At 39.7% G+C, this 27,794-nt stretch overlaps 1 protein-coding gene across 3 annotated transcripts in view; it reads right to left on the bottom strand.

Moving 5' to 3' along the window:
• The window catches only part of rerea (arginine-glutamic acid dipeptide (RE) repeats a), a 619,674-nt gene that overhangs the window by 382,801 nt on the left and 209,079 nt on the right, over window positions 1-27,794 (bottom strand). For all 3 annotated transcript variants that reach the window (XM_059952295.1, XM_059952297.1, XM_059952298.1), the window contains exon 3: window positions 18,069-18,139. In XM_059952295.1, coding sequence (XP_059808278.1) covers window positions 18,069-18,139 — 71 coding nt within the window. The remainder of the gene's footprint in view (window positions 1-18,068; window positions 18,140-27,794) is intronic.

The following is a 27,794-nucleotide window of genomic DNA, read 5'->3' as shown; positions in this document are numbered from 1 at the left end:
AGCTTCTTCCCCACTGCCATCTGATTCTTAAATGGACATTGAATCCTTGGACACTACCTCACTTTATAAATATTAGTTCTGTTTTTTGCATGATTTTTAATCTATTCAACATATGTGCGTGATCTATTTATTTATTTATTCATTCATTCATTCATTCATTTATGGGGGGGGCTTGTTTGTTCCCCCCCCCTTCTAGATTACATATTGCATTGAACTGCTGCTGCTACTAAGTTAACTAATTTCATGTCACATGCCAGTGATAATAAACCTAATTCTGATTCTGGTTCAATGTCCATTCAGAAGTCCAATGGCAGAGGGGAAGAAGCTGTCCTTGAACCATTGAGTGTGTGCCTTCAGGCTTCTGGGTCTCCTCCCTGATGGTAGCAAAGAGAACAGGCATGACCTGGGTGATGGGAACCCCAAATGCTTAACGCCACCTTTTTGAGGCCTCACTCTTTGAAGACATCCTAATACTACAGAGGCTAGTGCCCATGATGGAGCCAAGTTTATAACTCTCTGCAGCTTACTTCAATCCGATGCAGTACTTTCCCATTCCAGAGTGTGGTGCAGTCAGTAAGAATGCTCTCCACAGTACATCTGTAGAAATTTGTGAGCGTCTTTGGTAACGTACCAAATCTCTTTAAACTTCAAATGAGTTTTGTGGCAGTGATGGGAGATCTCCAGGTCCCCAATGATGGTGTGGGAGACAATGGCTTAATGCTCCTTCGTGGCTTCCTGTTTGAGGGTAAGTAAGAAAAAGCATTGGAGAGTTGCTGTTGGACCTCAGCAAGGTAGACGTCAGACCTCCAGACGTCCAACAGTACCCCATTTATCTGTGGGTTTGACAGTGAGGTTAGGATTAGCGCAGAAGGAGTGGAGAGCAGAGCGTTCAGAAGGGGTGAAATTGGAATTGGAGAGAGGAGTGTTGAAGCTGAGACGGTTGAAGTCCCGTAGGCAGATGGCAGTGAAAAGGTCCAGAGCTGGCAGAAGACCAGGGCAGATGTCCAGGGAGGAGGGTTGAAGATGGGAGAAGGGGTAATTGATGCAGGGTGGGGAGTTCACCCCAAAAAAGTAGGCTTGGAGACGGAGGCGGCAGAAAAAAAGCTCAGCATCATGACGGGCACGGAACTCGCTGAGGTGTGGGCACAGGGGGACAAAGGTGAGGCCCTTACTGAGCACAGAATGTTCTGCCTCAGAGAGGGGAAGGTCAGAAAAAAAAATGGCAAAAACCCGGAAGGGATGAGAAATGGGATTGGAGGGGGGAAGGTGGTTGGTAGCGTCTGAGGAGAAGGGAGGTTTGGGGTGTTTAGTGATGGTGGGGTGAAAGGAAGATGGGAGTCTCCTTCAGCCCAAGAGCTTGAAGTGGGACCTATGAGAAACAGGATTGCGGAGAGGTGGTGGGATAAGGGGAGACGCAGATTCCAGCGGCAGCATGTGAAAACCCGGCCTGGAGGTTAAGACTGGAATTGGAGTTGGATTTGGACATTGCATAATTGGTACTTTGGAAATGTCTGAGGACGTTGGAACCCACATTGATGGCTGTGGAGTCCGGATTTTGAATCTGCTCTGAATCGTTAGAGCCGTTGAGGTGGGTAGCAAGGGTCACAGCCTGAAGACGTTTGGGCCTACCGGTATTGGAGACGGCAGGTTCTGCAGAAATGGCAGGAGTTTGAGGAGAATTGGTATGTCACTAAAGACACTCACAAATTTCTACAGATGTATCATGGAGAGCATTCTAACTGGTTGCATCATCATCTGGTAAGGAGGGGCCACTGCACAGGATCAGAAATAGCTACAGAAAGTTGTAAACTCATCCAACTTACTCATCTCTGTCATGAGCACTAGCCTCACCAGCATCAAGGACATCTTCAAAAGGCAATGCCTCAAAAAGGCAGCGCCCATTATTAAAGACCCGCATTACGCAGGACACGCCTTCTTTTTATTGCTACCATCAAGAAGATTATACAAAGCCTGAATACACACACACACCCTCCACCAGCAGATTTCAAAATGGATAATGAACCTATGAATACTATTTCAGTATTTATCGTCTCTTTTTGCACTACTTATTTAACTGAATTTTCTTTTAAACTTGATTCTGATTCTATTGTGAAAGACTCAACCAGCAATCAAAACGTTGAACACTCTGAGGATTGGCTCTGTTTCTTCAAATTTTATCAGCAGTTATAACAGATGACATTATTAAGCCACATCCCTTTGCTACTGGGAGAACATGTATTAGATTTGGATGAGCTGGCATTGGACAGAGCAGGTTCACAAGAATGAATCAGAATCAGGTTTATTATCACCATGTGACATGAAATTTGTTAACTTAGCAGCAGTTCAATGCAATACACAATCTAGCAGAAAAAATAATAATAAACAAATAAAAACAATAAATAAGTATCTCAATTACAGTATATGTATATTGAATAGATTTAAAATGTGCAAAAACAGAAATACTGTATATTTTTAAAAATTGACATAGTGTCCAAAGATTCAATGTCCATTTAGGAATCAGATGGTACAGTGGAAGAAACTGTTCCTGAATCGCTGAGTGTGTGCCTTCAGGTTTTTGTACCTCCTGCCTGATGGTAACATAGAGAAAAGGGCATGCCCTGGGTGCTGGAGGTCTTTAATAATGGAAGCTGCCTTTCTGAGACACCACTCCCTGAAGGTGACCTGGGTACTTTGTAGGCTGGTACCCAAGATAGAGCTGACTAGATTTACAACTGCAGCTTCTTTCGGTCCTGTGCAGTACCCCTCCCCTACCAGACAGTGATGCAGCCTGTCAGAGTGCTCTCCATGGTACAACTATAGAAGTTTTTGAGCGTATTTGTTGACATACCAAATCTCCTCAAGCTCCTAATAAGGTATAGCTGCTGTCTAGCCTTCTTTATAACTGAATCGATATGTTGGGACCAGGTTAGATCCTCAGAGATCTTGGCACCCAGGAACTTGAAACTGCTCACTCTCTCTACTTCTGATCCCTCTATGAGGATTGGTACATGTTCCTTTGTCTTACCCCTCCTGAAGTCCACAATCAGCTCTTTCGGCTTACTGACGTTGAGTGCCAGGTTGTTGCTGCGGCACAAATCCACTAGTTGGCATATCTCACTCCTGTGCACCCTCTCATCGCCACCTGAGATTATACCAACAACGGTTGTATTGTCAGCAAATTTATAGATGGTATTTGAGCTATGCCTAGCCGCACAGTCATGTGTATATAGAGAGTAGAGCAGTGGACTAATCACATACCATTGAACTGTGCCAGTGTTAATTGTCAGAGGGGAGGATATGTTATCACCAAACCACACAGATTGTCGGAATGATGGTATTAAATGCTGAGCTATACTCAACGAACAGCATCCTGACGTAGATGGTTTGTGTTGTCCAGGTGGTCTAAAGTCATGTGGAGAGCCATTGAGATTGCATCTACTACTGACCTATTGTGGCAATAGGCAAATTGTAATGGATTCAGGTCCTTGCTGAGACATGAGTTCAGTCTAGTCATGACTAACTTCTCAAAGCATTTCATCACTGTCGATGTGAGCGCTACCAGGCGATAGTCATTAAGGCAGCCTACATTATTTTTCTTAGGCACTAGTATAATTGTTGCCTTTTTGAAGCAAGTGGGAATTTCTGCTTGTAGCAATGAAAGGTTCCATTCCTCGGAATGAAAGGGTACAAAGAGTGTTTGACAGCTCTAAGCCTATACTTGGAGTTCAAGCGAATGAGAGGGGATCGCATTGAAACCGAGATAGAAAGGCCTAGTTAGAGTGGATGTGTGAAGAATGTTTCCCACAGTGGGGGAGTCTTGGACCAGATAGTACAGCCTCAGAATACAAGGATGTCCCTTTAGAACAGAGATGAACTTCTTGAGCCAAAGGGTGGTGAATCTATGGAATTCATTGCCATAGACAGCTGTGGAGGCCAAGTCATTGGTTATATTTAAAGCTGAAGAAGGGTTTCTTGATTCATCATGGCATTAAAGGTTCCAGGGAGAAAGCAGAGCAATGGGGTCAAGAGGAAGCATAAATCAGCCATGATATAATGGAGAGGAGATCTGATGGACCAAATAGCCTAATTCTGCTTCCATATTATGGTCTTATTTCAGAACAGTGATAGGCATTTAATAAGTATGAGCAGGAATAGACTTTTCAGCTCCAAAGCCTGTACTGCCAATCAATTAGATTAGGACCAAATTGAGTTTCGGTCTCAACTCTATTTCCTTCCTAATTCTGCAAGCCCTCAATTTACTTGTTGGCTAAATACTACCTCAGCTTGAATCCACTCAATGATCAGCATAGACAGCTCTTGAGAGGAAAGAAATCCAATTTTTACAGCAACAAGTGAAGAAAATTTCCATCAGTTCAAATTTTAGTGATTGGCCTCTCAACTCCACATTACTTCAGAAATCTTATGCACTCCAGCATGGAAAACATCACTGCAGCATTCGTCTGTGCCAAATCCCCACTAAAATTCGTATGACTCGTTCTTCTAATAAGAAGTGCATATCCATTCCATCTATCCTTGTGTAATAAAATCACAAGACATAGGAACAGAATTAGGCTATTTAGTCCATCGAACTTCCGTTGCCATTCCATCATGGCTGATTTATTATCCCACTCAACCCCATTCTCCTGCCTTCTCTCCATAACCTATGACATGCTGACTAATCAAGAACCTATCAACCTTTGCTTTAAATATACCCAGTGATTTGACCTCCATGGCCACCTGTGGCAATTAATTCCACAGATTCACCACACTTTGGCTAAAGAAATTTCTTGTTATAAGCCTATTATCCAAACATCTATCTAATTATCAGTTAGGGGAAGGGATAAGAAGATGCAGTCACATTCTGAAGGAAAACTAAGTTAGTCTAGTAGACAGAGCAAGCATGGATAAAATAAAGCACATGGATAGAATGCAAGGCCAAACTGCATCCATTTTAATGAAGTGCAATTAGTAAGATAAATGAACTTAGAGAGCTGATCAGCACATAGGAATATATTATTGTCATTACAAAAATACAGATGAAATAAGGGGGAAGATTAGAAACTTAACATCTTAAGTTAAAGGATTTTCATGGATGGCGGTAAAGATGCAAAAGAGAAAGTGGTACACAATATTAATTAAGCAGTCTGTTGTATCTGTTATTTTCTTTGCAGTTTAACAATTAATTGTCTGTTTGTATTTTACATCATTACTTATATGCAAGTTACTATGCTTCCTTGTGGTCATGGTGTGTATATGCAGTTGTTTAGTGTGTCCCCTCATGACTACATTTGTATGAATCTGTAAGTTTCTCCTCGTATTACATTATTTGAATATGAACTTTATGATTGGTTGACCCTTATCTAAAAATTTGAATGTAGTGTTAAAAGCACTGTTTGTGCAGCAGTGCCATTTTTTAACTCTCCCTCTCTTCAGTCAGTAGACCACTATCACTACTCATTTCCAACTCTCTTTGTTCTATTAAGTCCTATTAAAATGATCATCTAGCAACAGGTATTCTACCTCTTTCCTGGCTTCTGAAAGAATATTGGTTTAAAACGTCAAATCCCAATAAATCCATTTCTGAGGTAATGAGGGTGGCTACCCTGAAATGTGCTTCAAATGAAGACAAATAGGCAGACATTCAGAACAAAAAAAGAGCAATCCTTGTGTGAGGAAAATGGAATTAGCTATGTGCGCAAAAAGATCATCACAAACATGATGAGCCCAACAGCCTGCTTTTGGAGCTGTAAAGGTCTATGAATCACTTATTTGGAGATCTGGAATCTGAAATACACTGCCTGAGAGTGTGCTGGTGACAAGTATTCACATAACAATTAAGTAATATCTACAGAAATACCTGAATTGCAGAGAGGGGTTAGATCCAAGTGCTTATAATTGGGTACTTGGTTCTATGCCTTTTAGATGGGGAGTTAATGGGTGACATGGACATCTTTCTGCGCTGTGTGACTGCTTAACTTTAAGATTTTGGTGCACCGTGTCAAAGTCCAGAATACGTTTCCTTCAATAAGAAGGCCAAAACTAGTCCAAAGTTCAAAATTCAAAGTAAAATACATTATCAGAGTACGATAACAGGCAGCACAGTACGTCGCGGTTAGCACACACTTTACAGTACAGTCGACCCCAGTTTCAATTCCCGCCATTGCTCACATGATCACGTGGGTTTCCTCTGGATGCTCTGATTTCCTTCCACAGTCCAAAGATCCACCAGCAGGTAGGTTAACTGGTCATTGCAAATTGGCCCATGAATAGACTCGGATTAAACCGGAGGATTGCTGGGTGGCATGGCTCGAAGGGCCAGAAGGGCCTATTCCATGCTGTATCTCAATAAATATATCATTTACAACCTTGAGATTCATCTTCAAAGTTCAGAGGTAATTTTGCTAGAGCCTCATACCGCTCTGACTGAATCCCAACAGTTAATTCCATTACTCATTCACAAGTGCTGTTTGACTTGCTGAGTGTTTTAAGCACACTTTTTATTTTGGATTCTTTTAACTGCCAGCCGTTTGATGAAAAGGCACTTAGAAATTACAAAGAATGAAAAATGTAGCGCACAACAAATGACCTACATGTTCAAAATTATGTCCATGGTTGGCCTTGAAATTCACACGGCTAAGTACAATTTTGGCTTTCTATTTCTAATGTGCTTAAAATAGACCAAATCATGTCTTTATACTGTAGGTGTTTAAACAGAGTCATGGCATTTCTTCAGCAGGAAACTTATTGCACAGTGATTGCTGTCTCATGAGAACAGTCACCGATATAGCTCTTTAAAGGTCTAGATTTCACACATGCAGAAGCATAAAAAAGTGTCAGCAGTAAGAATCAGCTTTTGGAATTCCATGTTATAGATAACAATGGATTCTGGTTAATTGGGATATTGGTTAATTGGGGCAGCCATTTATTTGTGATATATGCAATGTGGGTGCATCATAGTCTGGAAGAAAGTTGTTTTGTTTGGATATATATTAAAAATGTACAGTCAGATAACTAACAAACACTTATTGGGAAAACAGCCAGAATTCCCTTCACTTATTTGGGACACAATACCACTTAATTAGGGCAGGAGACTGTCACCGAACAGTTTCTAATGAGGGTCAGTTGTGTGCATTTGTATGGCCGTTAAACATTACACTATGTTCAGAAACAATTACATTACTTCAGCAAGTTAGAAGAATTTGAAGGTATTGACAATCATCTTGAATATTACAATGAAAATGAAGATTTGGAGGATGCCATTGTCAAAGACATTGTATCAAAACATCAAGGTAGGAAATATGAAGACAAGGAAAGTGATGAAGATGACACATCTAAACTTGAGCTAGTAACTAAAGATGATGCCAGGAAATTCATTTAGAGATACAGCTCGGAATTGGCTCTTTCAGCACCCAGTAATCAACCTACTTTGAAGAAACTTGCGCGCTCACAGAGAAGTATGTACAAACTCCTTACAGAAAGCATCAGAATTTAACTCTGAACTCTGATATCCTGAGGTGTAATAGTATCACGCTAACCACTGTGGCATCTGCTTATTGTTGGACTACAACAGCACTTCATGAAGGCAGTCCTTTATCTGCACTAAGTGTTTGCACTGCTTTTGTTCAAAAGAACATGGAAGCATACACTGCATGCATTCTTTCATTAATAACTATTAAGAACAAATACAAAGTAAGAGTACTGTAGTAGTATTGGTAGTGTTCCAACTTGTTCAGTATTTCATTTAAATACATAATTTGTTACTCAGTTAAATGGTAGTTTGTCTTTTATATCTTCTTAACTATTTCCAATAAACTTCAGCTAATTGTGGCAGTCATTTAATTGGGCCAAAATATACTGGTCCCAATGTGTCCCAATTAACCACAATCCACCGCATTTCATGAGTAGAGGTCTGTAAAAACTGACTGAAAGGACTTTTCCAGCACTAATAAATGACTCCACAAAGCTATGACTGAAATAAAAAGGGAGTAAGGGCTTCAAAGTAAATTTATTATCAAGTATATGACAGTGAATACTACCTGAGATTCACTTTCCTGCAGGTTCAGGAGCTTGATGGTTTAGGGTGATAACTGTTCCTAAACCTGGTGATGTGGAACCCAAGGCTGCTGTACCTTCTTCCAGTTGGTAGCAGTGAGAAGAGAGCTTGGCCAAGATAGAGAACTTTGCATTGTTTATGACCTTGAGGCTTACCAAAATATTCTGCAGCAGATGGAAGTATTGTTTCTGTGGTTATATAGGAAATATGGTAGTCCATTTGCGCACAGGAATTGAAGCTAATGGCTAATGAATAACAAATATGTGAACATTAAATTAATCTTCTTTCTTTCAGCTTCTCTGTTGTAATGATGATAATAGTCAATTAAACCAGTCTATTCCATATATAATCTTCCCAATTTTGAAACAGTTGAAAACAGTCTTGGCTCTAAATCAGAAATCTGAGACATCAACTTCCTCTCCAGAGAATTGAGAATGAATATTTAGGCTAACACTGCATTGCAGTACTGAGAGAGTGCTGTATTATTATCCAAAACCAACACCAAAAGCCTACAAAAAGTAGTGGATACAGCCCAGATCTTCACAGGAGAAGTTCTTCCCACCTCTGAGCACATCTACAAGGATCACTGCCACAAGAAGACAGCATCCATCATCAAAGACCCCCACCATCTAGTCCATAATCTCTTCTCACTGCTGCAATTGGGAAGGAGGCATAGGAGCCTTAGCGTAAAAACTCTTACTGAACCTAATGGTATGGGACCTATTACCTGTGAATAACTTCATTCACCTCAACTCTGAACTGATCCCACAACCTATGACTCACCTTCAGATTTGTGTTTGAATGTAGTTTTTCAATGATTCAATTGTGTTTCTTTGTATCTACTGTGAATACCCATAAGAAAATGAATCACAAGGTAGTGTACGATGACATATACTTTTAACCTTGAAGGTCATGTCTGCACTCCAAGTTGGACGTCCTCTTGCACTATTTCAGAGTGAAACTGACAGTTGTCCATATTAGCTAGTTGACATCTATCCCTGAACCAAACTTGTTGAAACAAATATCTAGTTATTTTCACACTGCTTGTTTTTGGAATTTCCTCTTTGTAAATTGTTACTACATTAAAACAGTTTCTTCAAAGATACTACAAATGCTGTCAAATAGTTTGAGATCTCTTGAACTTTGAAATCTGCTACAAAAATTATTTGTAACTATCATTCCAGATCTTGGCTGAAAATCTGGACTGATCTTCTAAATCTTTAATCAATAATTAAATTTGAATTACAACAGAAGGATTCACACAAGATCACAAAAGCAAAATACTGCAAATGCTGCAAATATGAAATAAATATTGAAAAGATCTCACATGCCAGGCAGTATTTGCACAGTATAGAGAAAATTAGAGAAGTTATTTCAATTTCTCATAAAATCTGCGAAAGGTCAACTATAATGTACAGAAAGAAATACAATTCAGTGAGAAGAGAATAATTAAAGGTTAGAAACCAGGAGAGATTAAAGGACAAAAGGAATGATACCACAAGGATAAAGAGAGTCGAGAAACAGAAGACCAGCCCCAGAAAGGATAAATGAGAAAAGCAGAATGGTTGTCAAAATTGGAAAAGATACATGCCATCTAAAACTTTGACAAATAAATATATGGTGAAGAGTATACTGACCTGTTACATCACAGCCTGGTATGGAAATACCAACAGCCTTGAATGGAAAATCTTATAAATAGTGGATACAGATCAATCCACCACTGGTAAAGCCCTCACCACCACTGAGCACATCTACACAAAATATCCGGGCAGGAAAGCAGCATCCACGATCAAGGATCCCCACCACCCAGGTCATGCTCTCTTCTTGCTTCTGCCATCAGGAAGAAGGTACAGGAGCCTCAGGACTCACACCACCAAGTTCAGGAACAGTTATTGTCCCCTGAACCATCAGGCTTTTGAACCTATGGGACAACTTTACTCATCCCATCGAAATGTTCCAACAACCAATAGACTTACTTTCAAAGACTCTTCATCTCATATTATCAACATTTATTGTTTATTTATTTATTATTACTATTTCTTCTTTTAGTATTTGCACAACTTGTTGTCTTCTGCACTCTGGTTGAATGCCCTAGTTTTTCATTGATGTTGTTATGATTATTATTCTGTAATTTTTTTGAGTATGCCCACAAGAAAATGGATCTCAGTTGTATAAGGTGACATATATGTATTTTGATAATAAAAAAATTACCTTGAACTTTTGAACTTCAGTTTTTGGAAAACACAAAAGGGCCACACAGATGATCTGAAATAATTGAACTCACTGTAACCAAGTAATCCAACTTGTCTGGCTGGATGATGGGGCAATCTTCACAGTTACACTAAGCTTTACTGGAAAGCTAAGGATAAATGTCAACATGGGATGCAAAACTACTGATAGGGTTGGCAATTAAACATGCCTGGAGCACCTTTTAAATCAAAGAATCTCTTGAGCTTTTCTTTTGTTCAATCTGCTTCTCTAAAATCATCCTCCTTCGCCGTAGGTCATTAGTTGCTGACACCATCACCAGTAATTGCAGGCTGACTTCATGGCTTTGATCCCAAAACTCAAACTATTTTTAAAACACATTTAAAACACTGGTACCATTATTTTGTACCATTGACCATTATTATTATTATCATCATCATGGGTGCAATCCTCCATACCATCAAGGATATCTTCAAGAGAGATATCTTCAAGCGGTCTCTCCCGATATCACTGCTGTGGACCCTCACCATCCAGGACATGCCCTGTTCTCATTATTATCACCAGAGAGGAGGTTCAGGAGCCTGAAGAGACACACTCAAAGTTTTAGGAACATCGTCTTTCCCTCCACCAGCAGATTTATGAACAGTCCATGAACATTAACTTGTTATTCCTGTTTTCTGCATTACTTAAAAATTACCGTAATATACAAAATATGTCCTTGCAGTTTGCTGCTGCCAAAACAAAACAAATTTCACATCACATCAATGATAATAAAACTGATGCTGAGAGTATCCACTTTCTTTATTTGCATCCTTTTCTTCATATACTGTACACGCCCTTAAATATTATACTTCAGCTTGCAAATTTTATTTCCTACATCCTCATTACTTATCCCACCAATCAGGGTAAGACCAAACAGCAGTTTAATGTGAGGATCTGATTTAGGTGAAGACATTTTTATTATTACTTTGTTTAATCATCTTCATTGCTTCAGATACTACTCTGTTCTTTTCAAATTCCTTCTCGCCTTTATTCATCTTATCCGGCTATCATTTGCTTTTCATCCCTGAATATGTGCCAGCGTGGACTCCCTTACTTCCAGCCAGCTGCACTTGTGATGTGTAATTACTACCCAAAATTTCTTTGCTTCTCTACTTCCCCTCCAAGACTCTTCGTGAACTTAGTTCTCAGGCCAAGAGCTTTTCACCTCTTTCGATATCACTGCTGTTACTAGCATGCCCCTTGGGACGTTTATCACCTCTCCTGATATCACTGCAGTGGCCAGTTTGTCCCTTGGGATGTACCCAGGAAGGACCAAACGACTGTCATGAATGACTACCATCCAGTGGCCCTGAGCTCACATCATGAAGACCCTAGAGAGGCTGATTATGGCTCACCTCCGGCCCCTGGTCAGATCAGCCCTTGATCCCCTGCAGTTTGCCAACCAGGAGCACATTGGAGTCGATGATGCTGTCATCTACCTGTTGAACAGAGCCTACTCCCATTCAGATAAGCAATGGAGCACTGTACCATACATACATACAATACAGCCCTCAATGCTGAAGGAAAAGCTCCGTTCAATGCAGACTGGCAGTTCCATTGTATCCTGGATAATAGAATACATGACCGGCAGACCACAGTATGTGCGACTTCAGAGCTGTGTGTCAGACACAGCTATAAGCAGCACTGGGGCCCCCAGGGGACTATACTGGCTCCCTTCTTGTTTACCCTGTATACCGTGGACTTTAGCTGTAACACTGAGTCATGTCATCTGCAGAAATTCTCTGATGACTCAGCAATAGTTGGGTGTATAAAGGGAGGACGGGAGGATGAATAGAGGGCCCTGGTACAGGATTTTTATCGAATTGTGCAAGCTGAATTATCTGCAGCTCAACATCAGTAAGACAAAGCAGAAGGAAGACTAAGCCTGCACTGCTCCCTGGTACTACTAATAGTGAGGATGTGGATGTGGTGAGGACCTACAAGTACCTGGGGGTGCACCTGGATGACAGATGTGAGTGAAGCACCAACACAGAGGCTGTGTACAAGAAGTCACCAGAGGTGCCTCTACTTCCTGAGGAGACTGAGGTCCTTTGGAGTATGCAGGCCTCTCCTTCACATGTTGTACTAGCCTGTTGTTGGCAGAACAATCTTCTACATGAAGGCATGCTGGGGCAATGGCATCAACACAAATGATGCCAACTGGCTCAATAAAACGATTAGAATGGCTTGCTCCGTTACAGGAGTCAAACTGGACACACTGGACGCTGTGGTAGAACCAAGGACCCTATGGAAAATCTTGGCAATTCTGGACAATGTTTCTCACCCTCTGCATGCTGCCTTGGCTGAAAAGAGGACTACTTTTAGTAACAGACTAAGACAGCTGCTCCAAAGAGTGCGATATGAGGACATTTTTACCCTTGGCTATTAGGGCTGTTACATACTCCGTGGGTATCTTGTGACTGTCTTATGACCATGATGTAATTGAGCATCTGGTGAGCATGATGTAATGGTCTTGTGATGGTGGGGTGATGTAATTTCCTGCCAGTGTGAGGTCACATAATGTAATTTTCCCGCCAGTGGGAGGTCATGTGATGGCCTGTTCCAACAGGTATAAAACAAGAAAGCCTTGCTGTGACGCAGGTTAGTTTGTTGTTTAATTTGTCAGTTACTCCGTTATGCTGTATATTCCTGTCATGACACAGTTTGTTTTTAAAGTGGAGTTTTACATTCTGTCTTCAGTCTCAAAGGTTATTGCCGGCAGTGTTGCCAAACGCTGCCAGTTGTGGTTTGTTTTCTACCTTTGCAAATCAGTGGGAGAGTGAAGAATTTATCGAAGTACAGGAACCCGAAGGATTGAGTAAAGTTGGTGTCGTCGGTGGTAATACAGGATCAACCTTATTGGGTCTTCGTTCAAGGAGATAGTAACCTGCATCCGAGATAATCCCTGCTGTAAGAGCAGAAAGGGTTGGGGTACTGTTATTCGCCAAGGAGAAGGTCCGTTTCTTTAAGCTGTTTTTATTTCTTTCATCGTAAATCCTTCAGGCAAGGCATATTTTGGCTGGGGTCAGCAGCAACGTCACATCATCAAGGAATTCGTTACTTCAGGAAAGTCTTTCCTAATGACTGTATAAATCACTTGGACTTTCACACTTACCATTTTAAGAACTTTGTTCGCATTAATCGCTTTAAGAACTGTTCGAGTTGCTGTATAGCAGTTAACTTACAGATAAGTTAGTCGCTTGTTTACTTATTATTTTTATTGAGCAGAGTTTAATAAATGTTTATTTGTTTATATAACTGGACTCAATTCTATATTCATTGTTGCTGTATCATAACAGGGCTCAATAATGAGTCAACCTACAGCCATGCAAGTGATGATCCTTCCCTATAGAGAGTCTGGGATAACTTTTTTTAAATTCTTTCTTCTTTTTCTTTTAATATTTGTATATTTGTCTATATGTGCACATAATGCTTCTGTGACACTGTAATTTCCTTTAGGATCAATAAAGTTTTTTCACCTCTCCTGCTATCACTGCTGTGGCCAGTTTGCCCCTTGGAATGCTCATCACCTCTCCCGAGCTGATGAGGAAACCAAGGTCCCCAGAGGAATCTCATGCGCTCATGTAGAGGAACATGAAAATCCCTTACAGAGAACACTGGAATTGAACTCTGAAGTCCAACACTGCGAACAATAACATCATCATACAATCCCCATTTCCAGAAAAGTTGGGATATTTTCCAAAATGCAATAAAAACAAAAATCTGTGATATGTTAATTCACGTGAACCTTTATTTAACTGTCAAAAGTACAAAGAAAAGATTTTCAATAGTTTTACTGACCAACTTAATTGTATTTTGTAAATATACACAAATTTAGAATTTGATGTCTGCAACACACTCAACAAAAGTTGGGACAGAGTTAAAATAAGGTTGAAAAGTGCACAGAGTATTAGGAAGACTCCACATTAAGCAGGCTAATTGGTAACAGGTGACGTATCATGACTGGGTATAAGAGTAGCGTCCATCAAAGGCTCAGTCTTTACAAGCAAGGATGGATCGTGGCTTTGTGCCAAAATTCGTGAGAATTGTTAGTCAGTTCAAAAGGAACATTTCCCAACACAAGACTGCAGAGAATTTAGGTCTTTTAACATCTACAGTACATAATATTGTGAAAAGATTCAGAGAATTCAGAGACATCTCAGTGCGTAAAGGGCAATGTCGGAAACCACTGTTGAATGCGTGTGATCTTCGAGCCCTCAGGCGGCACTGCCTAAGAAATGGTCATGCTACTGTGACAATTACAGCCACCTGGGCTCGGGAGTACTTCGGAAAACCATTGTCACTTAACACAGTCCATCGCTGCATCTAGAAATGCAACTTGAAAAGGTATTACGCAAGGAGGAAGCCATACATCAACTCTATGCAAAAATGCCGGCAAGTTCTCTGGGCCCGAGCTCATCTCAGATGGACCAAAAGACTGTGAAACTGTGTGCTGTGGTCAGATGAGTCCACTTTTCAGCTAGTTTTCAGGAAAAACGGGCATCGAGTTCTCTGTGCCAAAGATGAAAACGACCATCCTGATTGTTATCAGTGAAAGGTGCAAAAGCCAGCATCTGTGATGGTATGGGGGTGCATCAGTGCCCACAGCATAGGTGAGTTGCATGTATGTGAAGGTACCATTGACTCTGAGGCGTATATTAGGATTTTAGAGAGACATATGTTGCCATCAAGGCGACGTCTCATCCCGGGACATCCATGCTTATTTCAGCACGACGATGCCAGACCACATTCTGCACGGGTTACCACAGCATGGCTTTGTAGACACAAGAGTGCGTGTGCTTGACTGGCCTGCTGCCAGTCCAGATCTATCTCCTATTGAAAATGTATGGCGCATCATGAAGAGGAGAATCAGACAACGGAGACCACGGACTGTTGAGCAGCTGAAGTCTTATATCACGCAAGAATGGACAAAATTTCCAATTGCAGATCTACTGCAATTAGTATCCTTAGTTCCAAAATGATTAATAAGTGTTATTAAAAGGAAAGGTGATATTACACAATGGTAAACATGCCTCTGTCCCAACTTTTGTTGAGTGTGTTGCAGACATCAAATTCTAAATTTGTGTATATTTACAAAATACAATTAAGTTGGTCAGTAAAACTATTGAAAATCTTTTCTTTGTACTTTTGTCAGTTAAATAAAGGTTCACGTGAATTAACATATCACAGATTATTGTTTTTATTCTATTTTGGAAAATATCCCAGCTTTTCTGGAAATGGGGTTTGTACTAGCCGCTATGCTATCACGGCACCCATCATCTTATTGAACTGCCATTATCAGGTCTTAAGGGACACAGTCAAGTCAAACATGTGCACAAAAGCAACCTTCAATGTAGTTTTGCATTTTGTCACCCGTCAGCTGCACTACATAGTTCCTCTTCTACCAGCTCAATTATTCAAAGAATTTTTCACTCAGAAAAAAAATGTAGATAAACTTCCTACAAAGAGCAGCTATTTGAATTTTAAAATGGAAAATATATTAAACTGCTTTCTCATCAACTCTTGGAAGTCTTTTTTTCAAAAATTGGCTTAAATTAGCACAGACACTAAAGCTTAACATGAGTATTCTCTTTCTTCAATTACAATTCCTTTCAAAAAAAATTACGGTAAGTCAAAGATTAAGATACTGAGGTGATCTCAGCATAACAGGAACAGAAGATACCAATAATTTCTCACTCCATTTCAGATCATTTCAATTGAAGTTCCCTTTTAAATATTATTTTATAGAGTTTTGACAAATGTAATACCCATATTGAAGCTAATTTATACAAGCACTGATGCATGTAAGCAGTGTCAAAATGCAACTAATTATAGCACAGCTAAGTAATTCTCTGAACAGGTATAATAAATACCAAATGTAGCAGTGGGTTTTGAATCTACTAAGTGTAAATAATTCACTAATGCCCACTCTCATTCAACGTAATAATGAATCTACTATATTGTACAACATTTCTATGATGTTGTAACATTAGAAGCAAATCAAACAGAAGCTATAGCCAAACCCTCAGTCATACAGCTACAAAAGGCATTAATAACAAAATGGGCATTTGCTTCCCTTCTTTATGCTTTCTAATTATCCAGTAATTTCTATATAATAGCCATCAACAGCATATTAAACCTAAATTAAAAATACAGATTACAGAAATTATTTCACAGCAAGGAAATCTAAAAACTCCTATTGTTATGGTGTTGCTGTTTCTCAGTAGTCAGCATGTGCTAATTTGTAAGGCAAAGGAAGCAACGTATCAGCCATAAACATCTCTTGTCAATCGCAAAGATTTGATTTCAATTCTCTCCTTAACCACACGTCCATGTTAAAAAGTCCACCGGCATAATTTTAAAATCCAATTAATCCAATCCAGACAAATCAAAGGAAAATTTAGATTTAAGAGTGGTAACTCACACAACAATCATTGTACTATTAATTGCTGATAACCAGCTCACCAAAGCTTCATTTTGTGTTTGCCAGGGCTGTCTTGCTGCCTTATTACAATAATAGTACAAACTTAGTCAAACTTTGCCTTAATGTTACAGGCAATCAATCTCAACTCATTATTCAATCGGAGCATGATGTCAAGTGTTTGAGGAAAATAAGGGAAACGGATCAACTTTCTACTGACTGGAGTCAGAATTTGTACAAAGATAGTTCCATTTGTTATACGTCAATCATTACAACTGCCTCAGCAATGAGTTTTCTTTCATAATTTGATCAGGAGATAAAGATGTTGGCTGATAATAGCAAAATACACAATACCATTAGTAAATCATCAGAGATGATGCAGCACATGGCTGCATGCTGAAGGACCACGCAATTCATATCTGAACATCGACAACAGGGCCAGGCAACGTATCTCCACCAAGAGAAAATCCAGTCACCTACCTTGACTATTGAGGTCACCACTGATACGAAACTTGCCCACATCATCCACATTTATAGCCATGAAGCTTTAGAAAGCATTGGTCAGACTGCATTTAAGAGTACCATAAAGCAATTTGGGCCCCTGATCTAAGAAAAGATGTGTTAGCATTGGAGAGGGAGAGGAGGCTCACGAGAATATCTCATTGAAATCTATTGAATATTGAAAAGCCTTGACAGAGTGGATGGGGAGCGGATGTCTCCTATAGTTGGGGAGTCTAGGACCAGAGGGCACAGTCTCACAATAGAGGGACACATTCATTTAGCCAGAGGGTGATGAATACGTAGAATCATTGCCACAGACAGCTGTGGAGGCCAAGTCATTGGGCATTTAAAGTAGAGGTTGAGAGATTCATAATTAGTAAGGCTACCTAAGGTTATGGGGAGAAAGCAGGAGGATGGGGTTAAAAGGATAATAAATCAGCATTGATGGAATGATAGAGCAGTTCTGATTAGCCAAATGGACTAATTCTGCTCCAGTATGTCTTGGATTTTGTTTGTTTACGGATCTTCACCTTGCTGGCAATCAAGCATTAACATTACAAGAATGCATAACCAGCCTTGAACAATCAGTACCCCAACCACTTTTCAACTTGTGTTTGAGCGTGATTTGTTGCAGACATTTTGCCTCAAGAGTAAAAGACTTGTAGGTAGCACATTCAACACACAAACAGAGCAGCCTACGATTTTAAATCCAGCTAGGCAAACAAGATAGATTTTGCAGCATAAGAATGTAAAGTATTTGAACAAATCAATCACATTAAATTGTCTCATGAGTCTAAAAGAAAAGGAAAGGCTTAATCATGCATAAATGAATATGACACTCACCAGTTTGAATTCTTGAATGCTGCAGATGAAATACGGTGTATTAGGGCGACGGCTCTCTATGTAAACACAATCTAATGAGAGAAGGAAAATGAAGCAATGAATACACTACTTCCAGGGACAAAGAGAACCATTATGTATTTCATGTTCAATAAGACTAGAACATTTTACAGAACAGCATTTTTCGTTTTCCACTCCAGCTAACTTGCAGGCACTTGGAGAAGGATTAAATAAATATTACTAACTATGCAAATTCCACCGCTTTTTGGAGGCAAGAGGGAGAGAAAAGAAAAATCCTGACCTGTCAACCTGACACCAGAGGTACAGAAAATGCTCGAAGCTGTTATTTGGGAAATGGAAACAGGGCATTTCAAAAATAACAACTGATTTGGACAGAGTCGATGAGGATTTATGAAAAGGAAATCAGATTAGACATATTTGTTGAAGTTTTATGAGCAGAATATATAATGCTTAACAAGCACATAAAATGCATCTGGACCTTCAAGAGGCACTGGATATGGTGCCACAAGAGGTGATTCAACAAAACCCGGGTAGTATTCTGGTGTGCATTGACAACAGACTAGTTAGTTACATGTTTGGAGGCTGCTTGAGAAGCAACTGCTGGGTCCCAGCTAATGATAGTTTATATAATTAATTTGGATGAGGGGGGGTCGACAATATCCAAATCTGCAGATGATACAAAGCTGGGTGGCAGGGAGGATTGTGATGAGTAAGCAGACGAATTTCAATGGAGTATAAACAGGCTACTTGGCAAATGGAATATAATGAGCAAAAAGTGTGAACTTGTCCTCAAAAAAGAAAAGGACATTTTTTAAGTAGGTGGGAGACCTAGTATCATTATACATGTATCACTGATAGTTAATATGCTGGCATAGCAAGGAAAACAGTAGTCTGGCCTTTATTACACTAGTATTTAAATTAAGTACAAAAATATTTTACTACAATGATACAATGCCCTGGTGAAACCGCACCTGAAGTTCAAAGAACAGGTCTGGTCTCCCTGCCAAAGGAAGGATGAAACTGCAATAGATGGAGAGTAAAAAAGACCTCTGGATTGACAACATGATAGACCCTGTGGGCACGGGGGAATTATCCTTCAAGAAGAGAATATAAATGCTTTGATTTAAGAATAATATTCATCAAACAAAGACCTTAGTGCTTGACAAGGTAGCTCAGAAAGCTGAGGTGGTGGCACAGTAGTACAGCCGTTAGTGTAATGCTATTACAGCAACAGCAAGCCAAGCTCAACTTCCACTGCTGTCTGTAAGGAGTTTGTATGTTCTCCCGATGGCAGTATGGTCTTCCTCCCACATTCCAGAGTGGCAGCTGGAATATTTGTTTGTAGGTTAATTGGGCGGCATGGGCTCACTGGTTCGAAAAGGCCTATTACCATGCTGTATCTCTATTAGTTTTTAACAATGTTTCCCCCGGCTGGCATGACAGGCACGTGGTCTCAAAGCGAGAGGAGACACTTAGGATTGACAAAGGAAAAGATTCATTCACCTATATGTATGTGAACCTTTGAAGATGGCTACAAAGGCTCAGGCACAGAGTTGTACACAATAGAGAGATGGATCTTTAGACATTCAGAGAATCAAGGAAAATGAGTTTAGCACAGGAAAACCATTCCATTGTACTGAATGGCAGAACAAATGGAAGAGACACCAACTCTATTTTTATTTCTTTTGCTTATTTGCGATCTGTGGCTACTTACGCGTGGTTTTGTGTGGTGAAGTTTTATCCAAGAAAATGTATGTTGAAAATAAAAGTTTATTTCACAATGCACAGTTATTAGGTTCAGAAAGGAGCAGACTATCATAAAGGAAACTGCCAAATTCCCCCAAACTGCCCTGCAAATGAATAAATAGTTCTCTCTCAAAATGTTCCTACTTCTTTGGATTTGGGCTCTACTAATCGGGATGGGATTCTTCAATATTTTCTAAAGATGTAACGGCAACCTCCTGATCACCTACATCACCCAAGTTTTCCTCTTTACACTGACATGTATTTATGAATTCTAAGTCCTTGCTGTTTCATTGCATGGATTGTGGAGTATCTCATGCATCAGCAGAACTGAGAAAATCCTACTTATTTGGCCCAAGAGGCTCATATGAATGTAATAGTCCATATCAATAAACTGGGAGGTTCATCAGATTGTGCTTTTTGAACTATAATAAAACTTCATTCATAGAAAGAGTAAATTTGATGGATACTTTTGAACGAGGATAATAACAACAGGGCTATGCTAACATTCTTTTAGACAGTGGGAAGTGATGAGCAGCATCTACAGAATCAGCTTTACATTAGATATACTGAATATTTTGGAGTCTATTGAGATTTGTATAATCATGGTTGTACATACAGCTGGAAACAGGAAGTTATAACATTCAGCAATTAGGAAATCTGTGTCAAATGGAATTCAAGAGAAATGCAAAGTCATCCAAAAAACCAGAATATCTAACCACAATTTGTAACAGAGGTTTTGTCACTTTTTGACACGATGCTTCAAGAAAGGTAACTTGCCGATGGTAGGGTTGGTGTGAGGGCCGAGGTGGTTTGATAAATTATTTCTATTTGTATTGCACCTTCCACAATTTCAGAACATCTCAGAATACTTCACACCAAGTCTATATTTTAGTCATTATTGTAATACAAGAAACCTTGCAGCCAATTTATGCAAATAACCAATGATTTTCAATAGATTAATCCATAACCTTTCTTGTCATAAGGCAAATTCACTTGTTTCTAGTGACGATTTCTTTATGCATGCCCTCTGAAAATTAAACAACTCAGAGCTGTAAAAGTGACAAGTAACACTTATTCTATGAAAGTAACAACGGCCATCCTCATTATAAGCACTCAACAGTGTCACCGCTTTTGTTAAACTGGTATCAAGGTTACACCTTAATATGATCAGATATAGTTCAAAATTCAAAGTAAATTTATTATCAAAGTAATACATGTCATGTCACCAATACTACTGAGATTCATTTTCTTGTAAGCATTCACAGTAGATACAAAGCAACACAATAGAACCATTGAAAAATTACACACAAAGATAGGTAACCAATGTGCCAAAGACAACATCTGTGCAAAGACACACAAAAAAATTAAATAAGTAATAAATAATAGTGTATTGTCTGAGATACTGTATATCACTGCAGATAAGACACAAGCTGGGTACTTTGTGACAACATTTAAAGTTTTGATCATTTATAATGCTCACATCAGGAATATAATAGAATACTCACTACTAGCAGTTTGGTGCAACACAACATTCAGGAAGCTTGATCACCTGAACGCAGCAGTTCATTTGATTACCACAGCTACTAAAGTTAATGGAATGGAATGTCCAACCCATTGACTGAGCATTAGTTATGCTCAGTTTTTATCAGGTCAGTAAGACAGCCAGATCGGTAGAGCAGCTTATCCATTTCCATGCCAGCAATCTTTTTCACCACCAGACAAACTCACAGAGAGGCAGGAGACTTTTGGCTCTGCTCAATTCCAGCTAAGCCTAGCACTCAGAGTGGTGGAAGTACTACACTACTAAGCCTGATATATCTATTTACACGACAAGAAAGCGAACAATGCATCATATTTTGAAAAATTAGTTAAAAGTTGGTGAAGAAACTAAGTATTGTTGCTCTTTTCTACTGATTTGCATACCTAATCACATCCCAAGACAAAGAGAAGAATAAGCACAATACCTTCGCTGCCTTCACTGGAGATAAATTTCCCTACACAGAGACAACTACCCTTTAGAGGACCTCAGTATTTATCTGATTTCCAAAAGGATGAAGATGGGTAAGGCAGCAAATCACATTTTGGTTCTGGTTTATTACATGGAAAGGTTGCTTCAAAAGCAGGTTTCCTTTACTAACACAAACAAGAGAAAATCTGCAGATGCTGGAAATCCCAAACAACACACAAAATGCTGGAGGAACTCAGCAGGTCAGGCAGCATTAATGGAAAAGAGTAAATAGTTGCTTTGGATTTCCAGCACCTGCAGAACTTCTCACATTTATACATTTCACTGCATATTTCGATGTTTCAATGTACATGTGACAAAAACCTAATTTTTAATCTCTTCTCTGTAGTAATAATCTATTGTAATTAAGAGATTATTATTTTCAAGAAAAGTCATCCAAGTATTGAATCACAGTCATAGAAAACTACAGACCCAATACAGGCCTTCTGGCATATCTAGTCCATGCTGAACCATTTAACCTGCTTAGTTTCACTGTCCTGCACCCAGCCTCTACCATCCATGTACCCATCTAAAACTTCTCTTAAATGCTGAAATCAAAACTGCATACAGTTAATTCCACACTCTCAGTAAAGTAGTTTCCCCAACATTTCACCTTTCACCCTTAACCCATGACATCTTGTTGGTGTCTCAACCAACCCCAGAGGGAAAAGCCTGCTTGCATTTACCATATCAGTAGCCCTCATAATTTTGTATTTCTCTATCAAATCTATCAAATCTTTGTTCTAGGGAATAAAGTTCTAACCTATTCAATCTTTCCTTATGGCTCAGGCCCTCCAGTCCCAGAAACATCCTTGTAAATTTTCTCTGAACTTTTTCAATCTTATTTATATCCTTCCTGTAGGTAGACCACCAAAACTTCACACAATACTCCAAATTAAATCTCATCAACATCACATTCCAACTTCTGCACTCAATACTTTAATCTATGAAGGTCAATGTGCCAAAAGTTTTTTTTAACGACCCTATCTACCTGTGGCACCACTTTTAGTGAATTATGGACCTGCATTTCCAGATCCTTTCGTTCTACTGCACTCCTCAGTACCCTACCACTCACTGTGTAAGACCTTCTCCGATTGGTCCTCACAAATTGCAACACCTCACACTTATCTGCATCAAATTCCATCTGACATTTTTCAGCCTATTTTTCCAGCTGCTCCAGATCACACTGCAAGCTTTGATAGTCTTCCTCACTGTTCACTACACCCTGGATCTTGGAGTCATCAGCAAATCTGCAGATCCACTTAACCACATTATCATCCAGATTGTTCATATAGATGATAAACAACAACAGACCCTGCAGCACTCCACTAGTCACAGGCTTCTAGTCCAAAAGGCAACAATCTTACTACCACTCTCTGGGTTCTTCTACAAAGCCAATGTCTAATCCAATTCACTAGCTCATCTTGAATGCCAAGTGACCAAACCTTCTAAACCAACCTTCCATACGGGATCTTGTCAAACATAGACAAAATCCACTGCCTTGCCTTCATCAACTTCCCTGGTAACTTCTTTGAAAAACTCTGTAAGATTGGTAAGACATAACCTACCAAAAACAAGGCCATACTGTCTATCAAAATACTCATATATCCAAGTCCCTTAGAATACTTTCCAATAACTTCCCCACTGCCTATAATTTTCTGGTTTATTCTCAGAGACTTTCTTAAACAGTGGAACAACATTAGATGCCCTCCAATCCTCTAGTACATCACTTGTCGCTAAGGATGATTTAAATATCTCTGCTGGGGCCTCTACAATTTCTGCACTTCCCTTCCACAGGGAATCTATTTGTCAGGTCCTGGGGATTTGTTCACACTAATTTGACTCAAGACAGCAAACACCTCCTCCTCTGTAATCTGTAGCCGCCACATCCTCACTGTTGCTTTCCCTCACTTCTGTATAAACTGTATCCGTCTCCCAAATAAATACAGATGCAAAAAAAAATCCACTTAAGATACCCCCATCTTTTTAGGCTCCAATCTGATCTTCCAGAGGACCACTTTTGTCCCTAGCAATCCTTTTGCTCTTAACATATCTGTAGAAGCCCTTAGGATTCTCCTTCAGCTTGTCTAATAGAACAACTTATCAATGTCTTCTTTTAACCCTCCTGATTTCTTTCTTAAGTGTTCTCTTGCATATCTCATATTTTTAAAATAATTGTACCTTGATAAAAATACCAGCAGGTGAACCTAAATTTTAGGAATGATACAAGTAATTATAGATATTATTTATAGGAAATCTATTTGTTAAAAATTTTAGAAATTAAATATCTTATTCCCTTCAGTTCAAGAACTGGCTTAAAAGTCAGATCATAAATGCCTATCAAGAGGTATTTGGCATACCTACAGTATTTATTGATCATGTCTTTGTGAAGAAAGCTCGATTCTCATTAACAAAAATGTCCTGGCTCGGTCTTCTTAACCGCAAGTAAATGATTCAGGTCAAAGAAATGTGTAACATTTGATAACACTGGGTAAAAACTGAGTTTAATCATTGTTAGCACTTGTCAAATTCTCTCAAGCAAAATCCTTACTCAAACCTACCAGAGTTTTTTATCTTTTAAATTGAGAAAAATCTATCAACCTGAATCATGTCGGCCATTGCCAACAGCTCTCAGACAAACTGTCTTTGTTTACCCTCACGACTGGCAGAAAGTTTAGGACTTTGATATGTGCCTACTGGAATGTGACAGTCCTGAACCTGGCAGTCACCGAATTTATTAGTACACTCCATCATTAAGACCAACAACTGAGCATTTATTCTGAGGCATTTAAAAAATGTGAATGCTTTTCATTGAACAATTTTGCATGCTTCTGAATCTCACTGCTTTGACTGATGACAAAACTGTGGATATCAATGCCATTTGTGCCAAAGTTTCATGGACAGGGCTTCTTCTGGCCTACCCACTACTCATGAGACAGACACACAGCACCGGACCTCAGATCAGATGTAATACAGTCACAGGGCAAGTTTAATCTCATGGATCTGAACCATAAATTTGTAGGACATCAAGTCAAGTCACTTTTAATGTCATTTCAACCATAACTGCTGGTACAGTACATAGTAAAAATGAGACAACAGTTTTCAGGACCATGGTGTTACATGACACAGTACAAAAACTAGACTGAACTACATAAAAAACACAGAGAAAAAAAAACAACTATACTAGACTACAGACCTACCCAGGATTGCATAAAGTGCACAAAACAATGCAGGCATACTATAAATAATAAACAGGATAATAGGGCAGTAAGGTGTCAGTCCAGGCTCTGGGTATTGAGGAGTCTGATAGCTTGGGGGAAGAAACTGTTACATAGTCTGGTCGTGAGAGCCCGAATGCTTCAGTGCCTTTTCCCAGATGGCGGGAGGGAGAAGAGTTTGTATGAAAGGTGCGTGGGGTCCTTCATAATGCTGTTTGCTTTGCTTTGTGGATGTCCGTGATGGCGGGAAGAGAGACCCCGATGATCTTCTCAGCTGATCTCACTATCCGCTACAGGGTCTTGCGATCTGATATGGCAACCATGGAAATCCGAGATTTCCAAACCAGGCAGTGATGCAGCTGCTCAGGATAATCTCAATACAACCCCTGTAGAATGTGATGAGGATGGGGGGGTAGGAGATGGACTTTCCTCAGCCTTCGTAGAAAGTAGAGACGCTGCTGGGTTTTCTTTGCTATGGAGCTGGTGTTGAGGGCCAGGTGAGATTCTCCTCCAGGTGAACACCAAGAAATTTGGTGATCTTAACGATCTCTACTGAGGAGCCGTCGATGTTCAGCAGGGATGGCCTTAATCAGCAAAATCAGGCCACGTATTTTTCCTTACATTTGCAATGAAAAGTAGGAATTCATTTTAAACTTAACATATCTGGTTTATCTTAATATATCTGGATGACAAAATGTAAAATCCCTAAACTATACCCTGGGGTTGCTTGATCAGCTAGTACAAACATTGATAAGGAAGATCAAACCCCGAAGGTTGATTAGATGTCTGGAAGTCAAAGTCCAATGGCCAAATGCTGGAGGCTGGAGGCCAGTCCTGGGGTTGGAGGACTTTGTGTGGGCGGGTGGGAGGGAGGAAGGGGGCTTGCTTTGCTGTTGCTGTTTTATTGCTTGTTGTGTTGAGCATTGTGGGCATGCTATGCTGACACCAGAACATATGGCGACACTTGCAACATAGCCAAACGAAACAGTATTAATCCAGGGTCAAGGTTTAAAGCAAAGTGCCAACAATCATACACAACATAAGGCACATATAAGATATCAGTAAAATACAATCATACAAAAAAATATATAGCCCAAGTTCCTGAGTTCATGAACGTTGCATCACCCTGCCAGACAGTCTTCTGCCAAGTGAACACGGGGGTGGGCAGCACTGACACCAGCATGGAGGCCGTACCACAACACCTCCAGCACTCCAGTGGAGCACACTGACTCCAACAGCTCTGGCTCTCCTGGGCAGCTGTAAACAGGTAACACTGAAGTTTAAGGCCCAGTCTTTGCTATGACCGAAGCCACACAGCTCCCCCATCATTTACTAATAAATCAATGATTTGGACTTACAGCATTCCACACCACCAATGTCCAACAGTTTCTTCTGATCACAAGAAAAGTGATTAAGATGAGCACTCTCTGCTAGGCTGCACACCCAGCACATAAATACAATTGTGAAGAAAGCATGGCAGCACCTCTACTTCCTCAGGAGTTTGCAGAGATTTGGCATGACATCTAAAACTTTGGCAAACTTCCATTGGTGTGTAGTGAGGAGTATACTGACTGGCTGCATCACAGCCTGGTATAGAAACACCAATGTCTTTGAACAGAAAATCCTACTAAAAGTAGTGGATTTGGCCCAATACATTATGAGTAAAGCCCTCCCAACCATTGAGTACATCTACATGAAACACTGTCATAGGAAAGCAGTATCCATCATTAAAGATCCTAACTATCCAGCCCATGCCCTCTTCTTGTTGCTGCTATCAGGTAGAAAATACAAGAGCCTCAGAGTCCACACCACCAGGTGCAAGAACAGTTACTACCCCTCAACCATCAGGCTTTTGGATATCAGGCTACATTCACTTGCTTATCCATTGAGATTATCCCACAACCAATGATCTCACTTTAATGACTCTTTATCTTGATATTTTATGTTCTCATTATTTATTGCTATTAATTTAAATTCACATTTCCACAGTTTATTGTCTTCTGCACTCTGATCTTTCATTGATCCTGTTATAGCTCCTATTCTATGGATTTACTGAGTATGCCCACAAGATGATGAATCTCAGATTTGTATATGGTGACAAGTATATACTTAATGTGAATAAACGAGTCTGAATAAATCACATTTTGATTATCTATCGTTCACATGATCAAATATAATTCAATCTTAACAGATGTTAGAGGTCAAAGAGTGAAGGTAGTTATTGAAATTTCACCTAATTGTTTTTTCTGCAAGGAAAATTTTTACCTTAAAAGTGCAAATTAGGCCAATTTAATGCTGCCTGCTTCTTACACCTGACACATTATTGATGCAATCAAAATTAATAAAGAGAGTCACACATTTTCCAGAAATAATAAAAATAGATTAATCGCCTTTTTGTTTCTACAACAATAAAGCTTTCTGTTCAACCTAGGTTTTACAGGGTGAAATCAAATAAAGATAAAAACCTGTAAATATAAAAAGTTTTTGAAGAAACTATAGCAATAAAAATCTCCACCATGGGTGGTCAGAAGCATGACCATGAAAGGACTAGGGTTGGACGTGGGGCAAGCAAGTGCATCCTGTGAAAACCCAGAACTACAAAAGCTCTAACCAAAGCTCTAAGGACCTCATCACTGAGAGAGGAAGGATCGTTGCCGAGAAGTCATACGAAGTTGCATGGTGAAAGCAGAAGCCAAACGGCCAATGAACCTTTGGCCCAGGACTGAGGACTCTCGCAAC

The sequence above is a fragment of the Hypanus sabinus genome, chromosome 27, assembly GCF_030144855.1.
Source record: "Hypanus sabinus isolate sHypSab1 chromosome 27, sHypSab1.hap1, whole genome shotgun sequence".
Lineage (NCBI taxonomy): Eukaryota > Metazoa > Chordata > Chondrichthyes > Myliobatiformes > Dasyatidae > Hypanus > Hypanus sabinus.
This window is presented reverse-complemented; position numbering and strand designations above follow the sequence as displayed.